The following is a 21,303-nucleotide window of genomic DNA, read 5'->3' on the forward strand; positions in this document are numbered from 1 at the left end:
GGATACCTCATAATTTGACAAAGATCGAAAAACTACTCCTAAAGATGAGTGGGCAAAGTGATTTACTCAGTGGTTTCATCAGATGTAGCGGTATATTGATGTGAAGGAACCCTATTTTAAAAAGATATAATAAAACTAATAACTTGCTAGTTTGCTTAGTTTATGATTTTCTAAGAACTTTCAGTTTGGCCTTCGTACCTACATATCATACATATGTTCCCGCCGATAGCAACAGGTTAGCAAATAATTGTATAAAAAAGATTATCCTAGGATAATGAAGTAATATATCTTGAGCCGACAGGAAGGCAGGTTGTGTTATATTAAATAACGTACAATTCCATTAAATAAATCAGTAATAGAACTTATCGATATTATAATTAGTTGTTATAAATAACAGTACCTACAGAAGGACCATGTTTTAAGAATTTCTATATGTATATTGTACCTTGTTTACTTTTTGACGGAGAGCAAGTTACTATAACCTCTTTTCGTTTAATTAGTTCAGGCAGTATATGTAATTATGTATACACGATGCAGATATACTTGGCAGCATTGTCGTTAAGTTTTATGAGATCTCATAGGGGTCAGAGTGTATAGCAAAAGTGACCCGATGTAGGGACTATTTAATAGTTTTTTTTTACATTAAAGAATTTGCATCTTCGCACCGCTCTAACTCCTAAAAGATTTGGTTTCTCAAAAAGCTTTTGCACTCTTTAAAAGATGCTTATATTAATGAGATCTTTCATGTTTTTAAATAGGTTGCTATGAAACAAGAGAAAAAAATCTAAAATCAGGCTACTTAAAACCCTTGTGGCTATACCCCCGAGGGCCTCCAGTGTAATATAGAGTAGATGGGCGCTCGGCTGTATATGAATATAGGAAAATGTGTTTTATACTCTGTTCTTCGGCTCCACAGCTAAATACGAATAAAAAACTTACGTGGAGTTGAAGTTGTTTTCCTCAATTTTTTTGTCCATGTTGATAACAAACCTGCAACAAAACAAAAACTAAAGCTGTCGCAACATTACAGTAAAGCTAGGAACATACTACGCGGACGTCCGCGGTCGCGCGACCGCGACTGCGACCGATCAGTGTGCAACTGTGCACGGTCCCCGGGACGTGGCTTCGGCTGACCAAAACATCCAGCGAGCCAGATTTCAATCGGACGTCCGTGCGCTCAAGGCCACGTCCACGACCGACGACCGATAGTTTGCACGGTTAAGTGTATATTCATTGTCTAGATCCGCGTCCGCGGTCGCGCGACGGCGGACGTCCGCGTAATATGTTCCTAGCTTAGAGTTGTCTCTTTCTTGCTTATGTGACGTTAACTGTCTCTTTCTAAAGACCGTGTGTTCTTTATGGCCGTTTACTTGTATTTGACTTATATTTGGACAAGAAAGAAGCTGACTGAAGCTTGAACTGAACTTTGTTGTTAGACTATACATATAGATATCTAGAAGTTCGAGGCCTCAATATAATTAGGGAGAAATCATATTGCAAAAAATATATTACAGAGACCACCGAAGCCCAAGGTACATAATATTCATATTCATATTCATTTATTCATGCTTTCACATAAGTATAAGATAATGGGTAGGTACACGTTATATGACACCCTGTTAGGGCATAGCAGGTAAACTTTTATGATCTAGATCTTAAATACTAATCTATTCTAATGAAAATACATACTAGTTAACAATAAAAACAATATATACAAAGCTTAATCACAGTAAATTATAAGTTACCTAAATATTTGACATATTATATTATATATACAAATCATTAATTTAAATTTTAAATTTCTTTGTCTAGCAAAAAATCTTGTAAATTATAATAACATTTCCCTATAAGTTGATTTTTTAGTTTATTTAAGAAAGTATTGGTGTTTTTCTCTTCTTTTAATTTATTGCTTAATTTGTTATATATTTTGATAGACATGGAGTGTGGACTGTCACTATGTAATTTCATTGTTGACCCTGAAACAGGAACTAGGTTATTTTTGAACCTAGATTCATAACGGCGGGTCTGGTCTATAATTGACCTATATACTGGGGACGCTATTGCACAACACCCTGCATTTTATGATTAAGCACTGAGACTTGGCACAGGTTGTTCCTTGGGTGGCCCTGAGTAGATAAAGATCGGGAGGCATTGAGAGCCCCCCTTAATTTAGGAGGGAAGAGGGGGAAGGCTGGCGCCGCCGCGCTTCCTTTGAAACCATATTTCTCTAAAACTATACAAAATAGGGCATGCGATATATCATTTTCGGATAAATGAAGGACGAGGAATTCATTTTTGGAACAAAAAAAATGTATTTTAGAACAAAAATACAAAATAAAATGGGAAAATCTGAAAACGAGATTTTTTTTTATACATATTATTGCACATTTTATGAAAACTGTAATGGTTTTTTCTAAATAAAAAATATTATTTAATAGCTACATTTATCTAGTTTTAGAAAATGTATAATTTGTTATAGAAATATATTATAGGACGAGTGATAAAAAATAATTTACATCGCCCGATAGGGTGATTTGAATGCTCATTTCAATAAGTTTTGTCAATGATTTCAGGTATAATCACTATTTTTAACACACGAAAGCCGTAATCATTGTAGTTTATGGCTATTTTAGTGATTAATGTACTTAAAATAAAAAAAAATACAAAATTTTTAAAAAATATTAAAAATGTGATATTTTTTTTTAACATTATCCTATTTTGTTCTTTCTACACAATATATATCTAAAAGCAATAAATATCAATAAAAAGCCACATTTATACAGTTTATAAAAATATATAGTTTGTTATATAAATATATTACGAAACGCGAGATAATAAATAATGAAAATGAAAATTTTAATGTACATCTTACGTTGCATTATTCGATGAGGTGAGGTAAAGGTACTATCCGCTATGCAGTGGAGTTCGTCTAGTAATACAGAAATATACTTATTCTAATAACGTTTACACATGTAGGTATATCACGACCCAGTACAGAAAATTGTAAAAGTCCTATAATATAGTTTATTTTGATTGTAAAATAAAATTGCATGTGACTTATATTGCAAAAAAATGTCTTAATAACGTTCTCCTCTCCTAAAGCAGTTCTGCATGCATAGGCTTGAAGATTTTTTAGTTTACTAGCAGAATTTAGTTACTTCCTTTGGGCCCCCTTAAATCGGTTTTACCCATCCATAAAAGATAAAATAAAAATCGTCATATTCTTCCTTTCAGTATCAATGATAGTTAGTTATTGCGCAATAGTGCCATAAAAAATAAACTAGATTCGTATTAGCATTAAACATTAATGATTTTTGAACTAAGACATTGCTTTTGTACAAAGGAGAACCTCAAAAAATGGTCTGACTAGACGAAAACATGTGTATCGGGGCTAGTACTCAAGGCTCTCAAAAAGTGTAGCTATTTTGAGTTATTCAAATAAAACAACATGAATAGTCTGAATTTAATTATGTATATATCACAACATCCACTGCATAAACACATCAGCTCCGAACATTTAATTTAAAAAGTATTTTTTTACGGTTGCACCTTACGCGGCACTGTTTTTTATTACACCTGCATCCGACAATTTCGAGGCATGTTTCTGCAGCAACAGGCAACGTTGCGGGCAAGTAGGCTCCCAAATCCCAATTGTTACAGACTTTCGTCCAGCCACAAGTAGAAAATAATGGCAAATTTTGAATTGGGTTTAGTTGACCCCATACATGGACACCTTGATATACCTATAACCCTTACAAAAATGGTGCAAGGCAGCTTTTGTCGGTGAAATGCTGTTAATTTGGCGGTCTTTTTTGGTTAATAACTATTTTCGGCACTCGTTAACCAAAGTACAGGACGCAGATCTGGAATAATAAATATGTCAAGTAAGAATTATCCATAAATTATGCAAATCATATAGATAACTACTATTTCACAAGATGTATGTATTAGGATCAGATGTATATTATCTGACCTATCATATCAATCGATCATTTCATGTAATATAAATAGTTAAATTCAGACTATATAGGAGTATGTTGTTTAATTTGAAGTACTTTAAATAACTACACTTTTTGAGAGCTTTGAGTACCTTTACCTCACCTCATCGAATCATACAAGCTGACCCGTACCGTACATCAAGATCGCCCTGCCACGTCACTTTCATTATTTTTTATCTCGCGTTTCGTAATATATTTATATAACAAACTATATATTTTTATAAACTGTATAAATGTGGCTTTTTATTGATATTTATTGCTTTTAGATATATATAGAGTAGAAAGAACAAAATAGGATAATGTTAAAAAAAAATTATTACATTTTTAATATTTTTTAAAATTTTTGTATTTTTTTTTATTTTAAGTACATTAATCACTAAAATAGCCATAAACTACAATGATTACGGCTTTCGTGTGTTAAAAATAGTGATTATACCTGAAATCATTGACAAAACTTATTGAAATGAGCATTCAAATCACCCTATCGGGCGATGTAAATTATTTTTTATCACTCATCCTATAATATATTTCTACAACAAATTATACATTTTCTAAAACTAGATAAATGTAGCTATTAAATAATATTTTTTATTTAGAAAAAACCATTACAGTTTTCATAAAATGTGCAATAATATGTATAAAAAAAATCTCGTTTTCAGATTTTCCCATTTTATTTTGTATTTTTGTTCTAAAATACATTTTTTTTGTTCCAAAAATGAATTCCTCGTCCTTCATTTATCCGAAAATGATATATTGCATGCCCTATTTTGTATAGTTTTAGAGAAATATGGTTTCAAAGGAAGCGCGGAGGCGCCAGCCTTCCCCCCCTCCTCCCTCCTAAATTAAGGGGGGCTCTCGATGCCTCCCGATCTTTATCTACTCAGGGCCACCCAATGAACAACTGTGCCAAGTCTCAGTGCTTAATCATAAAATGCAGGGTTCCCATACAAGACATAGCAATAGCGTCCCCAGTAATACAATTGTGGGTTTTTTCATGTTATACTCTGTTAGCGGGGTTCATTGACTATTAATTTTATTTGCTGTCTCACTTAAAAAGTAACTGACGGCTTGATGTCGTCCTGTGATTGGGTCGAAATCGGCACAGTATAATAACGAGTACCTACCATTGTACACTATGGCCACTCCCGGTCCCCGCTGAAAGTACCGCCCACCCGCTCTCGGTTACCTCACAGTTACCACCTGTCAAAAACGCGAACGGTCGATCTGTCATATCTCACTCATACAAGCATGGTACGCGTTCACCTACACGAGCTTAGACTGTGTGCTAGGACCGCGCCTCTTTCATATATTTGATCGCCAGTGTCCGAGGTGTGAAATCGGTGTGCGCTGGCATCCACAGATGTCATATATTTACCTATACCGTAGTTCAAGAAAACGTATGTATATCTGTGTCGCCCCACACACATGTCACTTGGTTCCTCTGTCACTGGTAAAGGTTTGCACGGTCTGTCCTGTAGCAGGAGCGCAGGCCGCATTACACGCCATGCGAGCATTAATGACACCCTGCGCCGGGCCCTTACCAGTGCCGGAGCACCTGCCGTCCTAGAGCCCACAGGGCTCACCAGGGATGATGGTAAGAATGAACTCATACAATTGTGGGTTTTTTCATGTTATACTCTGTTAGCGGGGTTCATTGACTATTAATTTTATTTGCTGTCTCACTTAAAAAGTAACTGACGGCTTGATGTCGTCCTGTGATTGGGTCGAAATCGGCACAGTATAATAACGAGTACCTACCATTGTACACTATGGCCACTCCCGGTCCCCGCTGAAAGTACCGCCCACCCGCTCTCGGTTACCTCACAGTTACCACCTGTCAAAAACGCGAACGGTCGATCTGTCATATCTCACTCATACAAGCATGGTACGCGTTCACCTACACGAGCTTAGACTGTGTGCTAGGACCGCGCCTCTTTCATATATTTGATCGCCAGTGTCCGAGGTGTGAAATCGGTGTGCGCTGGCATCCACAGATGTCATATATTTACCTATACCGTAGTTCAAGAAAACGTATGTATATCTGTGTCGCCCCACACACATGTCACTTGGTTCCTCTGTCACTGGTAAAGGTTTGCACGGTCTGTCCTGTAGCAGGAGCGCAGGCCGCATTACACGCCATGCGAGCATTAATGACACCCTGCGCCGGGCCCTTACCAGTGCCGGAGCACCTGCCGTCCTAGAGCCCACAGGGCTCACCAGGGATGATGGTAAGAATGAACTCAGTAAAATTCAGTCGATTGAGATTATTGTCTCTCTTTAATCGCAGTTTGCAGCTTTCGACCGTCAATTTTTGTAAGTTAAAGTCAACAAAAACATTAAAAATGCTTCTTTACCAAAATCTAATTCTGTGCTCGCATCGCATCGCTAGCAACACGTCAAATATGATTAAGCCTTTCAGCAAATAATGTAAATGAACATTTCCTAAATTGTGAAAAACACGGTTTTACTCACTCAAATTTATTAAACAGTTTGCAGTGTGCAGGTAACTTTTTTTGAAGATGACAAAACGTGTTATCTCCGAAAGGGCTTTTTATGGATTTGAACCTTATTGCTATCATGATAGTTGCTTTTTAACTACACTAAGACTTTGGCACGTGCTGTGGAAACGGGAGCTAACCGCGGCGAATAATAGAAACAAAGGCCTTTGTTTAACAGATTAGGGCAAAAGCGAAAAGTGCATCTCAGAAAATTCATACTATACTTAACAATCCAAACCCGTACATAAACTACACTCACATTTATTACATTACCGCCATTGGCGATATGTTTCGAATCAAATCGAAAACACGGATTATAGCCGCCGTGAGCAATCATGTCATGGCCTGACGAAAAATCAAACAATTTCATTCAAATCATGTCGCAAATAACATAATATCGTCACTACTTTGAAAAAATCTCGTATCTCATGCTTCTCCTCAAAGTTAAAACGCAGTAAGTCTATAATATGCTCTCCATACATACTTACTACAATTTTCTTTTCATTGACAGACGAAGATACAAGTTTTTTTCAAAGTAGTGACGATATCATAAACGTGAGAAATGCCGTGTTTTTAAATATTTGAAACATTTTCTTTTACAAGTTTAATGTTTGTGCAATTTTATTGTCACAATGTCAAAATAAAATTTGTTCTGCTCTTCACAATTAGGACCATGACGTTTTAAATTATCTCCATGGTTGGATTGGTTGGCGAAATACAAGGTGAGTGACGTCATGAGTAGCATGAGACGTAAACAACATCATGCTGGGTTAATGTCACTATCCATTAGAGAATTCTTATGCACATACTTATAGCGTAAAAGCATTAACGACCCTCTTCTGATGGATAGGTCACTACATTAACGCCTGTCAAAATCTATTTCTCCCTGAGGTTGTTATGCAATAATGTGCAAATATCATGTACATACCTATCATCTTGCCGCCCAATGCACAATAAAATGCACATTTTATTTTAATGAAATTTTAAATTTCCTGTAAGTAAAAACATATAAAGTAATATTTATTTTATTTCTATTTATTTTGATGTCTTTCCCATCACGGAACAATGGTGTTCCGGACCTTTGGAAGGCGTGCGCGGGGCTGAAGCCAACACGTTGAGACCCTTTTGACACTTTAATGAAATGTATAGAATGTTGCCCTTGCCCGTATCATAGGACACACGCAGAGGCATTGACCCGCCAGGGTGTAAGGACTATTTGAGACTTAATGGAATCTAAAATAAACTGCGCTATTGGATGAAAGTGATGGACTACTATACTATTTATTTTTACTATTATTTGACATTTTACTATAGAAACGTGCAAAGTGGTTATAAGATAGTTTATCAGTAAAATGTAGTCACGCTTTTGACATTGTATTAAAAATAAAATGAGACACGTGTGGTGTTTGTTATTTGCTGTTCCAGTGTCACCTTTATTGGACATTATCACGTACAGGCAAGTTATCATGTTTGACTAGGTTAACGGTGGCCAGAGGGCGCCACAAGTCCTTATACATATAGGAAATTACTCATAGAGACATTACTATCGACCTAAGCTGCTGCGTAGGACCACACCTCGGACACTGGCGATCAAATATATGAAAGAGGCGCGTTCCTATTAGCACACAGTCTAAGTTCGTGTAGGTGAACGCTACGCGTACTATGCCGTTTCGCCAAAAAACGTTTCGTCAAATTTCATTTCCCAATAATCATATCGCAATAGTTTCATTTCCCAAAGTATTGTTTGGCAAAGGTATGTTTCGCAATGAATTTGTTTGGTCAAATTATCATTTGGCACAATTTTACTTAGTCAAATTTTATTTAGACAAAATTTTATTTAGACAAAACTTTATTTCGCAAACGTTTTTAATGGCAAAACTTATATCCCAAAAACATGTTTGGTCAAAATTTCACATCGCAAATTACGAAAATATTTAGGCATTTGCATTTTCATTTCTACGGGATTAATTCAATTTACCGAAGATTTTTTTGCCAAATTTAACTTAAAATTGTCAAATGATAATTTCAGTTTAATTCCCAAGGCTTCAGTTGGACAAGAAAAGTTTGCTCAACTTTATTTTTGTCAAATTAATTACTGGAAAAAAAATATTTTGTCAACTATTTTTTTGTCAAAAAATGTTTCTACAAATTACACCATGCAAAACCACGTTTGACAATAAATATTACAAGGCATAAATGTAATGTAATAATTTTATTAGTATTGTATCAGAAAACTCGTGTGCGACAGGGTCAGTTTAGGTGCGACGACGAGCGAAGCGAGGAGGAGCGCGTTAGGTTGACAGTGAGCAAACTGGAAATGGCTTTTTAAAGTAATTAAAAATTAATAGAACATAATGGTCTTGAAAACATAAGGTTTCTTTTTAATAAAATGTATCCGGACATGTAAGTGAAAATGTCATCCTTGACATTTGCAGCAGGAGGAAAAAAAGTACGACATACACATTATTTCACACAAATCTTGGACACAAAGTATAAAATCAACAGACAAATTTCTAGTGCGCCATTTAATTACAATATATTGGGAAATGGAAATTTTGCCTAACAATACCTTTGACTAAATAATATTTGGTAAAATGAAGTTTGACCAAGTAAATATTTTGGGAAACAAATACTTGCCAAAAAAAGTTTTGCTAAATGTCAATTTGCGATAAGTTGTTTTGCCAAACGTTTATTTGGGAAATGATAATTTGGGAATAATAGTTTGGGATGTGAAACTTTGGGAAACGTTTTTTGGCGAATCGTCAGTAAACCGTATGAGTGGGATATGACAGTTCGACTGGTCGCGTTTTTGACAGCCGGTAACTATGAGGTAACCGAGAGGGGGTGGCCGGCACTTTCAGCGGGGAGCGGGAGTGGCCATACTGTACGATAGTACTCTTTATTATACTGTGGTTATACAGTCACCGCCGTAAGTGATGATTTCTGTACCTTGTCATATTATTAACGTCTTGTTTGAAATGTCATACGAAATTGTCAAACGAATAAACGCGACAAGGTGCATAAATCATCATTTCTTTATGCCGGTGACTGTACTATGTATATGGTCAAAGAGGATCAAGTATTATAGAGAGTTACTGTCAAAGTAAAATATAATCACAGTGCATAGACTGCCATCTCTCGACACAAGCTTAAGACTTTTAAACCTCAGTCTTGACAATTTGGCCCATATTCTTAGATTGATACATAATGTGTTAAAATGTCAAATATTAATATTAGCGCCATCCAGCCGAGCGTCCCTCAAAGGTGTAACGCCATCTAGGCCACCGTACCTTTTTCTGTATGGTTCTGAAGTACGTTTTTTTCTTAGACTGTACACGGAGTTACATATCTGTGGGCCTAGTGAAAAAGGGTATAACTCAAATTCTCGGTGAAAAAGGTCACAAGTCCGAGGTGGGACTTGTGCCCTTTTTCACCGAGTCAATTTGAGTTATACTCTTTTTCACTAGGCCCACAGATATAATTATGTGTTTGATTATGGATTATGGTGTAAGATTCTACTCAGTACTCAGAGACCCCACGTGATCTTTGACGACCGATCTGGCCTAGCGCGTAATGACCCTGCCTGCTACGCCGCGGTCCCGGGTTCGAATCCCGGTAAGTTTTCTATGTATATAATTATGTATTTGTATATTATATATATCGTTATCTGAGTACCCACAACAAAAGCCTTCTTGAGCTTACCGTGGGACTCAGTCAATCTGTGTAAGAAAGTCCTTTAATATTTATTCATTTATTTAATGTGGTGTCTTTCTAGTTCTAAAGGAGGGTCTAACAAAGGGCCTCATTTGAATATGGCATATAAGAGACACCTCGAAAATAATGTGGGCGTCACTGCTGCAAAGAATATTATGTAAAACTATTAGTTTACATTTTTTGATGAAAAATAAATGTTAAGCAAACTCTTACAGTAATATTGTAGTAATAACTAGGTATTATACAAAGCATAGCCTGGGACTTTGTTTTTTTTTTTAAATTTCAATTACAAGTAAATATTATTCATTACATATGTCCTATACGGCACCACCGTCAAGAGATGAAAGAAATAAAGAAAGAAAATACATTTATTGCCACAACACCGAGTACAAGGAAAACATTAAACAAGTTACTTAACCTATAAACTTAAATGCACCCATGTTAGGTTTTTTTTTTTTAATTATAAATGGGCTTAGCCTTGGCCACAGACTAGCCATAGACAAAGACGTGGCCTCCCATGGAGTGAGCTCGCCCAGAAGATGCCTGTTCCCTATTAATTTGAAGCTTTATACGTAGTAGGATTATGCGACGTTCTTGCCAATGTCACTTCTTCCTATTCGCAATTCTGGACAATCTGAATTCTACGCAATTAATATTTCACCTTATTCGCTATTGTGCACAGTTATTACTTGTGAGCAGTGGCGATTCTTCCTGTTCGCAATTCTGCACAATCTGAATTACACACAATAGTTTTTGACCTCATACGCTATTGTGTGCAGTCATTATTTGTGTACAGTAGCGATTCTTCCTGTTCGCAATTCTGCACAATCTAAGTTCCACACAATAGGTATTTCGCCTCATTCGCTACTGTGCACAGCCATTATTTGTGTACAGAATAGTTTCTTCCTATTCGCAATTCTACGCAATCCGAATTCGACACAACATGTATTTCACCTCATTCGTTATTGTGCACAGTCATTATTTGTATACAGTGTAGTTTCTTCCTATTCGCAATTCTACGCAATTCGAATTTCACACAATAGGTATTTCGCCTCATGCGCTATTGTGCACAGTCATTATTTGTGTACAGTATAGTTTCTTCCTATTCGCAATTCTATGCAATCTGAATTTGACCCAATATTATTTCACCTCATTCGATTTTATGCACAGTCATTACTTGTGTACAACCTCGTTATGCACAATTTCAGCTTCCTCAATCCCCGCAAACACGCACACACAGAAACGCAGAAAGTGCCTTCCGCGGCGCACTAGCGTAGGCAAAGCTCCATATAGCATTATTAATATTAACACATTCAACACCAAGAACCCACCTGGTAGGCACTCGTGAAGTTTCCTCAGATGCCGGGTCCTCGCTATACAAGCGGGCGGTTAAAAAGTGCGATCGGTTTCAGACGTAGTACGCCATTTTTTGTCTGGCAGTGAATGTGTTAACTACTAGGCGGTATACACTCAGCAAAAATAATATTTAGGTGTCATGCTACAGATGGCGTTGTTACAAGCACTGTATTAAATTTTGACACCCAATTTCAAAATAAAATAAATCTAACCAGTCACCATATCAATATCTTGTAAACAAAATGTTAAAATCAAACTTTTGCTGGCTAGAGGTATAGGCCAATGTTTACTAAATAATTACAGATGTAGCGTGAAAAGCTTTTCCTTCGTATTTTTCGGGAAACGTTCGTATTTGTCATGCTATAATAGTTCACATTGTGACATTTGATGAAGTAGAACTGCTGATAATAGATCAGAATGAAACTTCTCAGCGACGTATAGCTCATGTTAGGAGATTTCTGCTTTTCTACGTGTGCGTGTTTGCGGGGATTGAGGAATCTGAGATTGTGCAGAACGAGATTGGACACAAGTAATGACTGTGCATAAAATCGAATGAGGTGAAATACTATTGGGTCGAATTCAGATTGCGTATAATTGCGAATAGGAAGAAACTATACTGTACACAAATAATGACTGTGCACAATATCGCATGAGGCAAAATACCTATTGTGTGGAACTCGAATTGCGTAGAATTGCGAATAGGAATAAACTATACTGTATACAAATAATGACTGTGCACAATAACCAATGAGGCGAAATACCTATTGCCTTGAATTCGGATTGCGTAGAATTGCGAATAGGAAGAAACTATTCTGTACACAAATAACGGCTGTGCATAGTAGCGAATGAGGTGAAAAACCTATTGTGTAGAACTTAGATTGTGCAGAATTGCGAACAGGAAGAATCGCTACTGTACACAAATAATGACTGCACACAATGGCGTATGAGGTCAAAAACTATTGTGTGTAATTCAGAATGTGCAGAATTACCAACAGGAAGAATCGCCACTGTTCATAAGTAATGACTGTGCACAATAGCGAATGAGGTGAAATACTAATTGCGTAGAATTCAGATTATCCAGAATTGCGAATAGAAAGAAGTGACATTGGCAAGAACGTCGCATAATCCATACGAAGGAATACGAAATAAATTATTGGGAACTTTTAATTGTTGGAATGTTGTGACTGTTTTCGGGTATGTCCCATCCCTTAGAGCTCAATAGCGTAAGAGTTAATAGGTACCTAAAAAGGATTTTTTATGGATTTATAATCTTTACTTACTTTACTTTAAGTACATACTACACTTTGAATAATTCTCTCGTATCTGTAGAGCTGCTAAAGATTCTAATATAACATAATTATAATCTGATATTACATTAGCCTCTAAACATCTTCATCTTAGATTATAATAAGAAGATTAAACGATCTGACTTTGAAGTTCAATCTTAAGATGAATAAATGACCTTTGCACCGCCTCACTACCTGCGACTTTGGAACCGTCAGGCCTATCTGCCACTGACGGCAAGAGACCTGACGGCTGCACTCTCATGCCTTGGAGCCTTGGCCGGCCTTTAGCGTGGGACGCTACCTGCGTCGATATGCTAGCACCGTCCCACGTTGAAGCATCGGCCCGGAAGCCCGGGACTGCCGCAGAACAGGCCCAATTGTTGAAACGGCGCAAATATGCGTTTTTAACAAATCGCTACGAATTTACGGCGCTTGCCATCGAAACGCTGGGCCCGTGGTCGACCGACACTAAACATTTTATAAAAGAAGTGTCGGTCAGACTAATAGGTGTCTGTATAGGACTACAGGGCAGGGTCTTTCTTTGCCCAAAAACTAAGTCTAGCGGTGCAAAGGGGCAACGCCGCCAGCATCCTGGGTTCACTTCCAGAGGTCGGTTCTCTAGGTGAGATTTTTTATATTTAGTTTTAGCGTCAATTTTTTTTGTTGTGTATATTTACATGTATTGTTTAAGTTCAATCTTGATTATACTTCCTATCCAAATCCGAGACAACAAATATTATTTACTATGCAGCACACGGAATCGTACCGTCCAAAGTCACACATTTCAGAGATATAAAATTTAAAAAACAAGTTCTCGCCATGCATACATACTACCTTCAACATAGCCCAGCGCCCTGCGGCGTAAACCCATCATTACATGTTTTTGTGTCGTCCGAGTCACACGTAATTTCGTCAAAATAAGTGTTCCTCTAAAAGTGTAAATGTTGTGAATTTATGAAGTTCGGTAAGTGATTTAATACCTACTTATGTACCTATAGTGCGCTAAATGGTGATTATAGAATTCAAACCATATTTGAACAACTGCCGACCGCCGTATAGTACCGGCGAGTTTATTCTAGTTATCGGCGAGTGTATAATAGTTTTGTTTTTCATTCGATCGTAGCTACGAGCTAATGTGATTTTACACATTAACACACAATTGTACTATCATTTAAGTAGCTTGCCTCACTTGCCTATTGATAACTAGAACTAAGAAGTTAACGAAATACTAAATTTATTTGCGGTCATATTTGGTCATACGATAGGATTTTCTACGACTACCTTCTTTTTCAAACAAAAGGCTTTCGGTATGAATACTTAAGTTGCAGTAGGAAAGTAATACGATGTAGTGTTACCTTATTACTAGTATATGTGTTTAAGTAATACGTAAATCACAGATTACTTACAGTAATATGTAACTATTAAACTACCTACTGACAATCGATGTGATCTCTGACTTCAATATTTACGAATATGATTTTACTCGTATATATCGTAGGCGTATAGAACAGTATATTATACGTTAACAACATGTCTGATCTATAAACATATTTTTTCTGGTTGGTGATAAAGCGCCTTTTATAAAAAGTTTAAAAGAAAAACGCATCGTTATGTAAATTGTAACAACATTCAACAATATTTATAAGTCAAACGAGCAATAGTTGTAGCAATATTTACAAATACTGGAACCAATAATTAAACTATATTTTTTCTGTTGATTCATTCAATAATGTATTAATAAATATAATGACCGACTGCACATTGCCAGTAACTGATGCATTTAAACAGGATGCGCTTGCACGATCTTACCTAAGGCGCCTTAACTAATACCGAATCCATGGCACAAACAGCAACACCTTTAACTGACTATCGTTAGACTTTATGCCGTGGTAATAGGGATCACAAATGTGTTGACAGTGTTGCCTGTTGCTTGCTGTTGTATATAGTACGGGCCGTACTTCGATGCCGACGAAAGGATTTATGCGAACATTACGGGTTTCTAGCTCGGCATCATGGTCACATCAAAATTTTTTCTATCAGTTTTGTGTGAAGACAAGTACCCTATGTGAGCAAGTCTCTTTTTGTAAGTAATTACCTACTATTTGGATGACATGTGTCTATGTCCAGCAATTAAATCATAAAGAAATAAAAATAAAGACATTAGAACATTAGATATTGTTTGACATTGTTAAGACATTAGAGATTATAATTATAAGAGCTTATTGTAAATAAAAATTTACTTGTGTCAATAATAAATATTGTAAGCATGTCTTGAAATAGTATTCCGATAGTATAATAGCGTCAAGGATGATTGGTTGAGTATCGGGTAGAAAAGAAATAAAACCCTGATGAGTGATAAAAATTGAGATTACAATGTTGGGTACCCCAAAAAAAAAAAAAAAAAAAAAAAAAAAAAAAAAAAAAAAAAAAATCGAGAGGGCTCCGCTAAATGCGTTGTAACTATATGTACCAAATTTTAATAGTGGCGTGGCTATTTTTCTCCACAAATAGTGTCGCGGGCTCCGCTAAATGCGTTGTAGCCATTTGTGAATGAATTGAATGAATTACTTTATTGCGATAAACATGGTATACATTAGTTGGTACATTACTATTTTTGACTAGCAATACATGTTTAGCCAAAAATGGCATGCAAAATTATATCTGAACCTACAGTAAAATGCCCTTCTTTATTAGTTAGCGTGACTATTTTTTCTCCACGAATTGTGTCGAGGGCTCCGCTAAATGCGTTGTAGCCATATGTGCCCCACTTTAATAGTGGCGTGGCTATTTTTTCTCCACAAATTGTGTCGAGTGCTCCGCTAAATGCGTTGTAGCTATATGTGCCCCACTTTAACAGTGTCGTGGCTATTTTTCTCCACAAATTGTGTCGAGGGCTCCGCTAAATGCGTTGTAGCTATATGTGCCCCACTTTAACAGTGTCGTGGCTATTTTTTTTCATGAATTGTGTCGAGGGCTCCGCTAAATGCGTTGTAGCTATATGTGCCCTACTTTAACAGTAACGTTGCTATCTTTGTTCACAAGTTGTATCGAAGGCTCCGCTTAAGGCGTAGTAGCTGTTTGTGGCACATTTTAACAGTGATAGGCTATCCATTCAACTCAATTCAAAACCTTTAATGGCATAAACAAAACATGTCAAAAATACAAAAATAATAATACAATAAATAAGGAATTAAAATAATCTTAAACAACTTAGTCAAAAAATAATGATAAATTTAAATACTAACCATATTTATATATATAAAACACAAGAAATTAAAACAAAATGTTATCATTTTAAATTAAACTTACTATGTAATTCTCCACGAATGAAGTCAAGATCTCCGCTCTCTGACTGTTGAAACTTTGTGGGCTCCACTTTATTAGGAAATAAATAAAATAAATATTAATAGTGTGATCTTTGCTTCAAAACTGTATCGATGGCTCCACTTTTATAGATACATTTTATAGAGAACATTGTATTTATAGCGTTCTAGCTATATGCACATCAAGTCAACCTTAAAATGACTATATTTTCTCCACAAATTGTCTCAGGAGCTCTTCTTTCGTTCAAACTACATTGAGAATTCCGGTCTCACAGTGCATTTTCCACTGTGTTTTTTCAATCGGTTTACGCTTCGGTGGATTCACGCTTCTGTCGCTACGTTCATCGGTCACTTCGCTCTTCGCTCGCAACTCCAACGTTCTTAGATTGCTTCTCTCCTCGCTGTATTCAATCTGTTTATTCTTCGGCCGCTCCGCTCCTTGGTCTCTCACAAATTAAAGATAGTAACATTACTCCGCTTTAAAAGTGTTAATGTTAATGAGATTTACATTATCTCGAGACTTGTTAATCAGATTTAATGTAATGTAATGTTGTTATATAACTTATGTAGGTACCTACCTACTTAACGCACATTATACAGAATGAATATAAGAACACTTTCGTCTAAGGATTGAACCAATGAACCAATGATTGAACAGTAAACAAAAATGTAAATCTTATTTTCCTTAAAATTGCTAATACTATTGCTCTGACAAGACATACAATATAATGTTGCTACACCATATGAGCATCATGCATACACTAAAATAATAAAATATACGCCGTATTAACCCTTCAGTCATAGCTCTATGACCTATACCACAAATCACTTTACAATGCTTAGTACGTGTCATCATTAATTACTCGCTGTTATAATAGTTATAATAATGAAAATAAATAATCAAGGCGCAATAAATCCCTTTCAGGGTGGCTAGCCGAATGGCACAAACGCTCATGAAACGCTCACGAAACGAAGCGCTAGTAGATATCTATCTCTATCGCGCTTGCGTATTGGCGCGACAGAGCCAGCGGCGTATCGCTTTCGTTTGGCGTCGGAGAAATGCCATTCGGCTACGGGGCCAGGCGAGCAACGACTATACCTGTACGTTGCCACATACGCATTAACTACCTACATCCTACACTTTAATTAACATACCTCGATTGAAAGAGAAATCTAATACAATATTTAGAGCTCTAAACTATAGGGGAATTGTGGTACGGAAAACAGGGGCTGACTCGTGGGTGGTGCACATTATCTAGGCCTATATACCCGGGGCGTAAAATCGCCGATGGAAACTAATACACACAATATAGTTGTGCAGTTATGCAGAGTTATTGCAATAAAGTTTCCAATGAAATTAATATTTAAATTTGAAATCCCTGATTGACATACAGTCTCGCTTAGTAACTAGAAAGTTTAAATAGTTATGATAGTTGATTGTATAACCCAACTACCTATTTTCTTTCTTGTTAATTGTAGTTTTGTATCACAATACATAGTACAGCTTTACTGTAACGTTATTTTATTTTATTAGTATGTATGTTTGTTGAAGAAGAGGTGGATGGACTGTGTGAGACATGATATGGAACTAAAACAAGTTAATGATGAGATGACGAGTGACAGAGATGTATGGAAGAGAAAGACATGCTGCGCCGACCCCAAGTGACTGGGATAAGGGCAAGAGAATGATGAGTATGTATGTTTGTTGTTTGTTACTCCCTCAATTAATTAATAAAGGAAACTGTGGCAAGTGTGGAATAAGCAGAACTGTCTTCTGAAGGATTACCGGACAAACACACCTTTAAAAAAGTTCTAATGCTTCAGGTTTTTGGTGTTCATGGGTGACAGCGATCTGTCTGCTCATTTGCCTTCTTTACAACTTTACATTCAGATGTTAAAATTGAATGTTGTATATTTTGTCCTCAAAACATCGGCAATAATTACATAATAATTAAACTAGTAACTAGCTAAGTTTACTTCTTCCTTTTTAAGTATAGGAGCCATTTTTGTTGGCATCTATATAAATTAATATAATACTTACCAGGTTACTTATGTTATATGAACAAAGTGATATGACGTTTTAAAACAATATTTAGAAAGTAGTATACTAAGGCATTGTATGGACTTACTTTTTAATTGCATAGTAACTGAATTTGACTTTTAATTCACCTTAGAATATAAATAAAACATTGTAACTGCGTATGCTTATTGCTTGCATTGCCAATGCACAAAAGGGAATTTGTTGCTACGCATAATTTTACATGAGATTTCTTGTACATCAGAAAAACCTTAAATGAAAACTGATGAAACTATAATGACCTTGAATTTAAAACGTAATTAATACTAATTTAAAAACATTTCATTAAAAGCCAAAAAGCGCCGTTCTAAGACCTTAGAAGTTGCAAACTAATCAGTGTTACCATAACCAGGGAATATCAAAACATTCATAAAGCTTAATATAATTATAACATTTTCAATAGGTTATATATAAAATAATAGGAATAACTTAACTTTAAATAATAGGAATAACTTTTAATTTGCTTAATGACGTCATCATGACGTCACATCATCAGATACTTAATACCATTAAGTAGGTACTCATACGAAACTTAACACTATATCATATTTTGATGTTCTTACTTTATTTTATTTTCGCATGCAGTATTTGTATTGACATGCAAGGCTCTGAACATCTGCATAGTAAATAATATTTGTTGTCTCGGATTTAGATAGGAAGTATAATTAATAATCAAACGAACTTACCTGTGAAGTTTGATTACAATTATACGAGTATCCAAATCCGAGACAACAAAGTCCCGCCCCCAACCCCGAAAATAACAATAAAATGGTTTCACGACACAAAAAGATCTACTCTAAAATAATGATGGGTTTACGCCGCAGGGCGCTGGGCTATGTTGAAGGTAGTATGTATGCATGGCGAGAACTTGTTTTTTAAATTTTATATCTCTGAAATGTGTGACTTTGGACGGTACGATTCCGTGTGCTGCATAGTAAATAATATTTGTTGTCTCGGATTTGGATACTCGTATAATTGTAATCAAACTTCACAGGTAAGTTCGTTTGATTATTAATTATATGAAGTATTTAGTCCGAAATAACGAGGTATATAAACCACACTCAGGTAACCATGGGTTACCATGGGATACCATTTAATACATACATAAACTCAAATTTGTATTCCCAAAATATACAATAAACTGCTCAACTTTCAGTGACCCTCTTGGGTCAATTTAAGAAAAAAATTACCTTTTGATGATTTTTTTGTCCTATGAAAACAAGGTCGTTTTAAAAATATATCATTCTAGGACTAGCAATGAAAGGGTCGAAAACGAAATTGTGATATTACCACAATCGAATTAATATGCCAACACAGTCGACTTCTACGATATCCACGGGAGAAAAGGGGGTGGTTAAATTATTACTGAATTTATAAATACTGTAAACGAAGCTAATTATAGAATTAGAATTAGTAAAACTTAAAACAATAACAAAGCTGAAATAAACACAGACAGAGGCGGAAATGTCTCCAGTAATTTTTTAGTGGCTCTGCAAATGGCGTTGGGCGGCTAGTGAGCTAAATAAAATGCATCTGAGCACGTCCTGATTTCATGGGGAGGAGAAACCTGCTTGACCCTAGTCAAGCCCACTAATGCCCACCCGCGGCTGTAATGCTTCAGATGATGATGAGCTAGCAATAAAACATACACGCACGCTTGATGGTAAGCAGTCTTTGTAGCCCAACTGAGGAGGGACTGAAATCTTCTCGAGGCTGAGGCGTAGCTTTATTTGACGTTCATATGCGCATTGTAATATGCCTACTTGAAAAATAAATATTTCATTTTCATTTTCATTTTTTTTTGTTGTTGCCAAATCGAACACTGCACACTCTCATTGAGCTCTGACCTCCTTATTCACCGCACCGTGACCATGGTATTTTTAGTTGTAGTGAGTTCAAGTTTTTGTTTCTATTTCAGCTCACTGCGCCAGATTCAGTGCATTGATATTATTGTTATCGGCAGAATCAGTTATAAACTTTTAATTTTGTGGTAAGACTTATGCAATATTGTGCCAGTATTTTTTACTATTTAGTGAAGATTCAAATTACCTACTCATAATATTTTTTATTACATTTTCTTTATGATATAACGTAGCGCTTAAAAAATGGCTTCTTTTTTACTGCCCTTCAGAGGACTATTGAAATATTTTTTACAAAATCCAAATCAAATTCCAAGATAATTCGTCATCTATGTAAACAATGGTTAATGTCAGGTCAGGCTGTAAGCAAAACCTTAGACTTAAGGTAAAAGTTGAATTATTTATAGGAGAATAAAAATTAATTGTATATTTTCTTTGATTTTATTTGTATGGTAAAGTTTCTTTGATGTAATGATTAATTATGAGAGTGAAAATCGGTTTAATAAATGGAAAATTTTAGAAGTAACAATAATAAAAAAAAATCAAATACCTAATTTACTGAAATTATTAAAACTGTAGATAAAAATTGTCTTTGAAGTTCATGAGTTTTTACCTCATTTCACCTAATGTACCTACCTACTCTCAGGGTTCGGAAACTGGTTTTTACTCGATACTAAAATATCTACCGATATTTTTTTCGTTATTTTTGTTGTTTGTTTTTTTTTAATGGGACAATTTGATAAGTAGGTAAAAAAAATCTAAATAAATCATTATTGAATTGAATTAAAATCCAATTACGCCTAGATTATTTGATCAAATTCAAACGTTTTTCCTCGTCAGATGTTTGAATAAAAGTAAATAATTTGGAACAATTTAGCTGTAAAATATTTTCTGTAACAAAAGGATCGACAAAGCCTTTAAAAATTCATTTAACAGAGTCACTGAAACACGCAGCCATTTCACGCTATCATTCAGTAGAAGTACTATCAGCTGCAAAAGTGCATGGAGAAATTATGAATGAATTCATTGATAAATTCGCCATCCACTTTTGCATCTGATAGTACCACTTATTTTATTGAAAATAGTAGTAGTAAACAATTAATTGTACAATTAATAACAAAAAACACATTAATTACGGTAAAGAACAATGCAAAGGCGAACTTGTCCCTTTGAGGGATTTCTTTAACCTTAA

At 35.6% G+C, this 21,303-nt stretch overlaps 1 protein-coding gene across 2 annotated transcripts in view; it reads right to left on the minus strand.

Annotated features, from left to right (window-relative positions):
- Positions 1-21,303, minus strand: part of LOC125228537 (proton-coupled amino acid transporter-like protein pathetic) — a 92,589-nt gene that overhangs the window by 55,618 nt on the left and 15,668 nt on the right. For both annotated transcript variants that reach the window (XM_048133138.1, XM_048133137.1), the window contains exon 2: positions 940-990. In XM_048133138.1, the coding sequence (XP_047989095.1) occupies positions 940-977 (38 nt within the window). In that variant the 5' untranslated portion in view covers positions 978-990. The remainder of the gene's footprint in view (positions 1-939; positions 991-21,303) is intronic.

The sequence above is a fragment of the Leguminivora glycinivorella genome, chromosome 8, assembly GCF_023078275.1.
Source record: "Leguminivora glycinivorella isolate SPB_JAAS2020 chromosome 8, LegGlyc_1.1, whole genome shotgun sequence".
NCBI classification, from domain to species: Eukaryota; Metazoa; Arthropoda; class Insecta; order Lepidoptera; family Tortricidae; genus Leguminivora; species Leguminivora glycinivorella.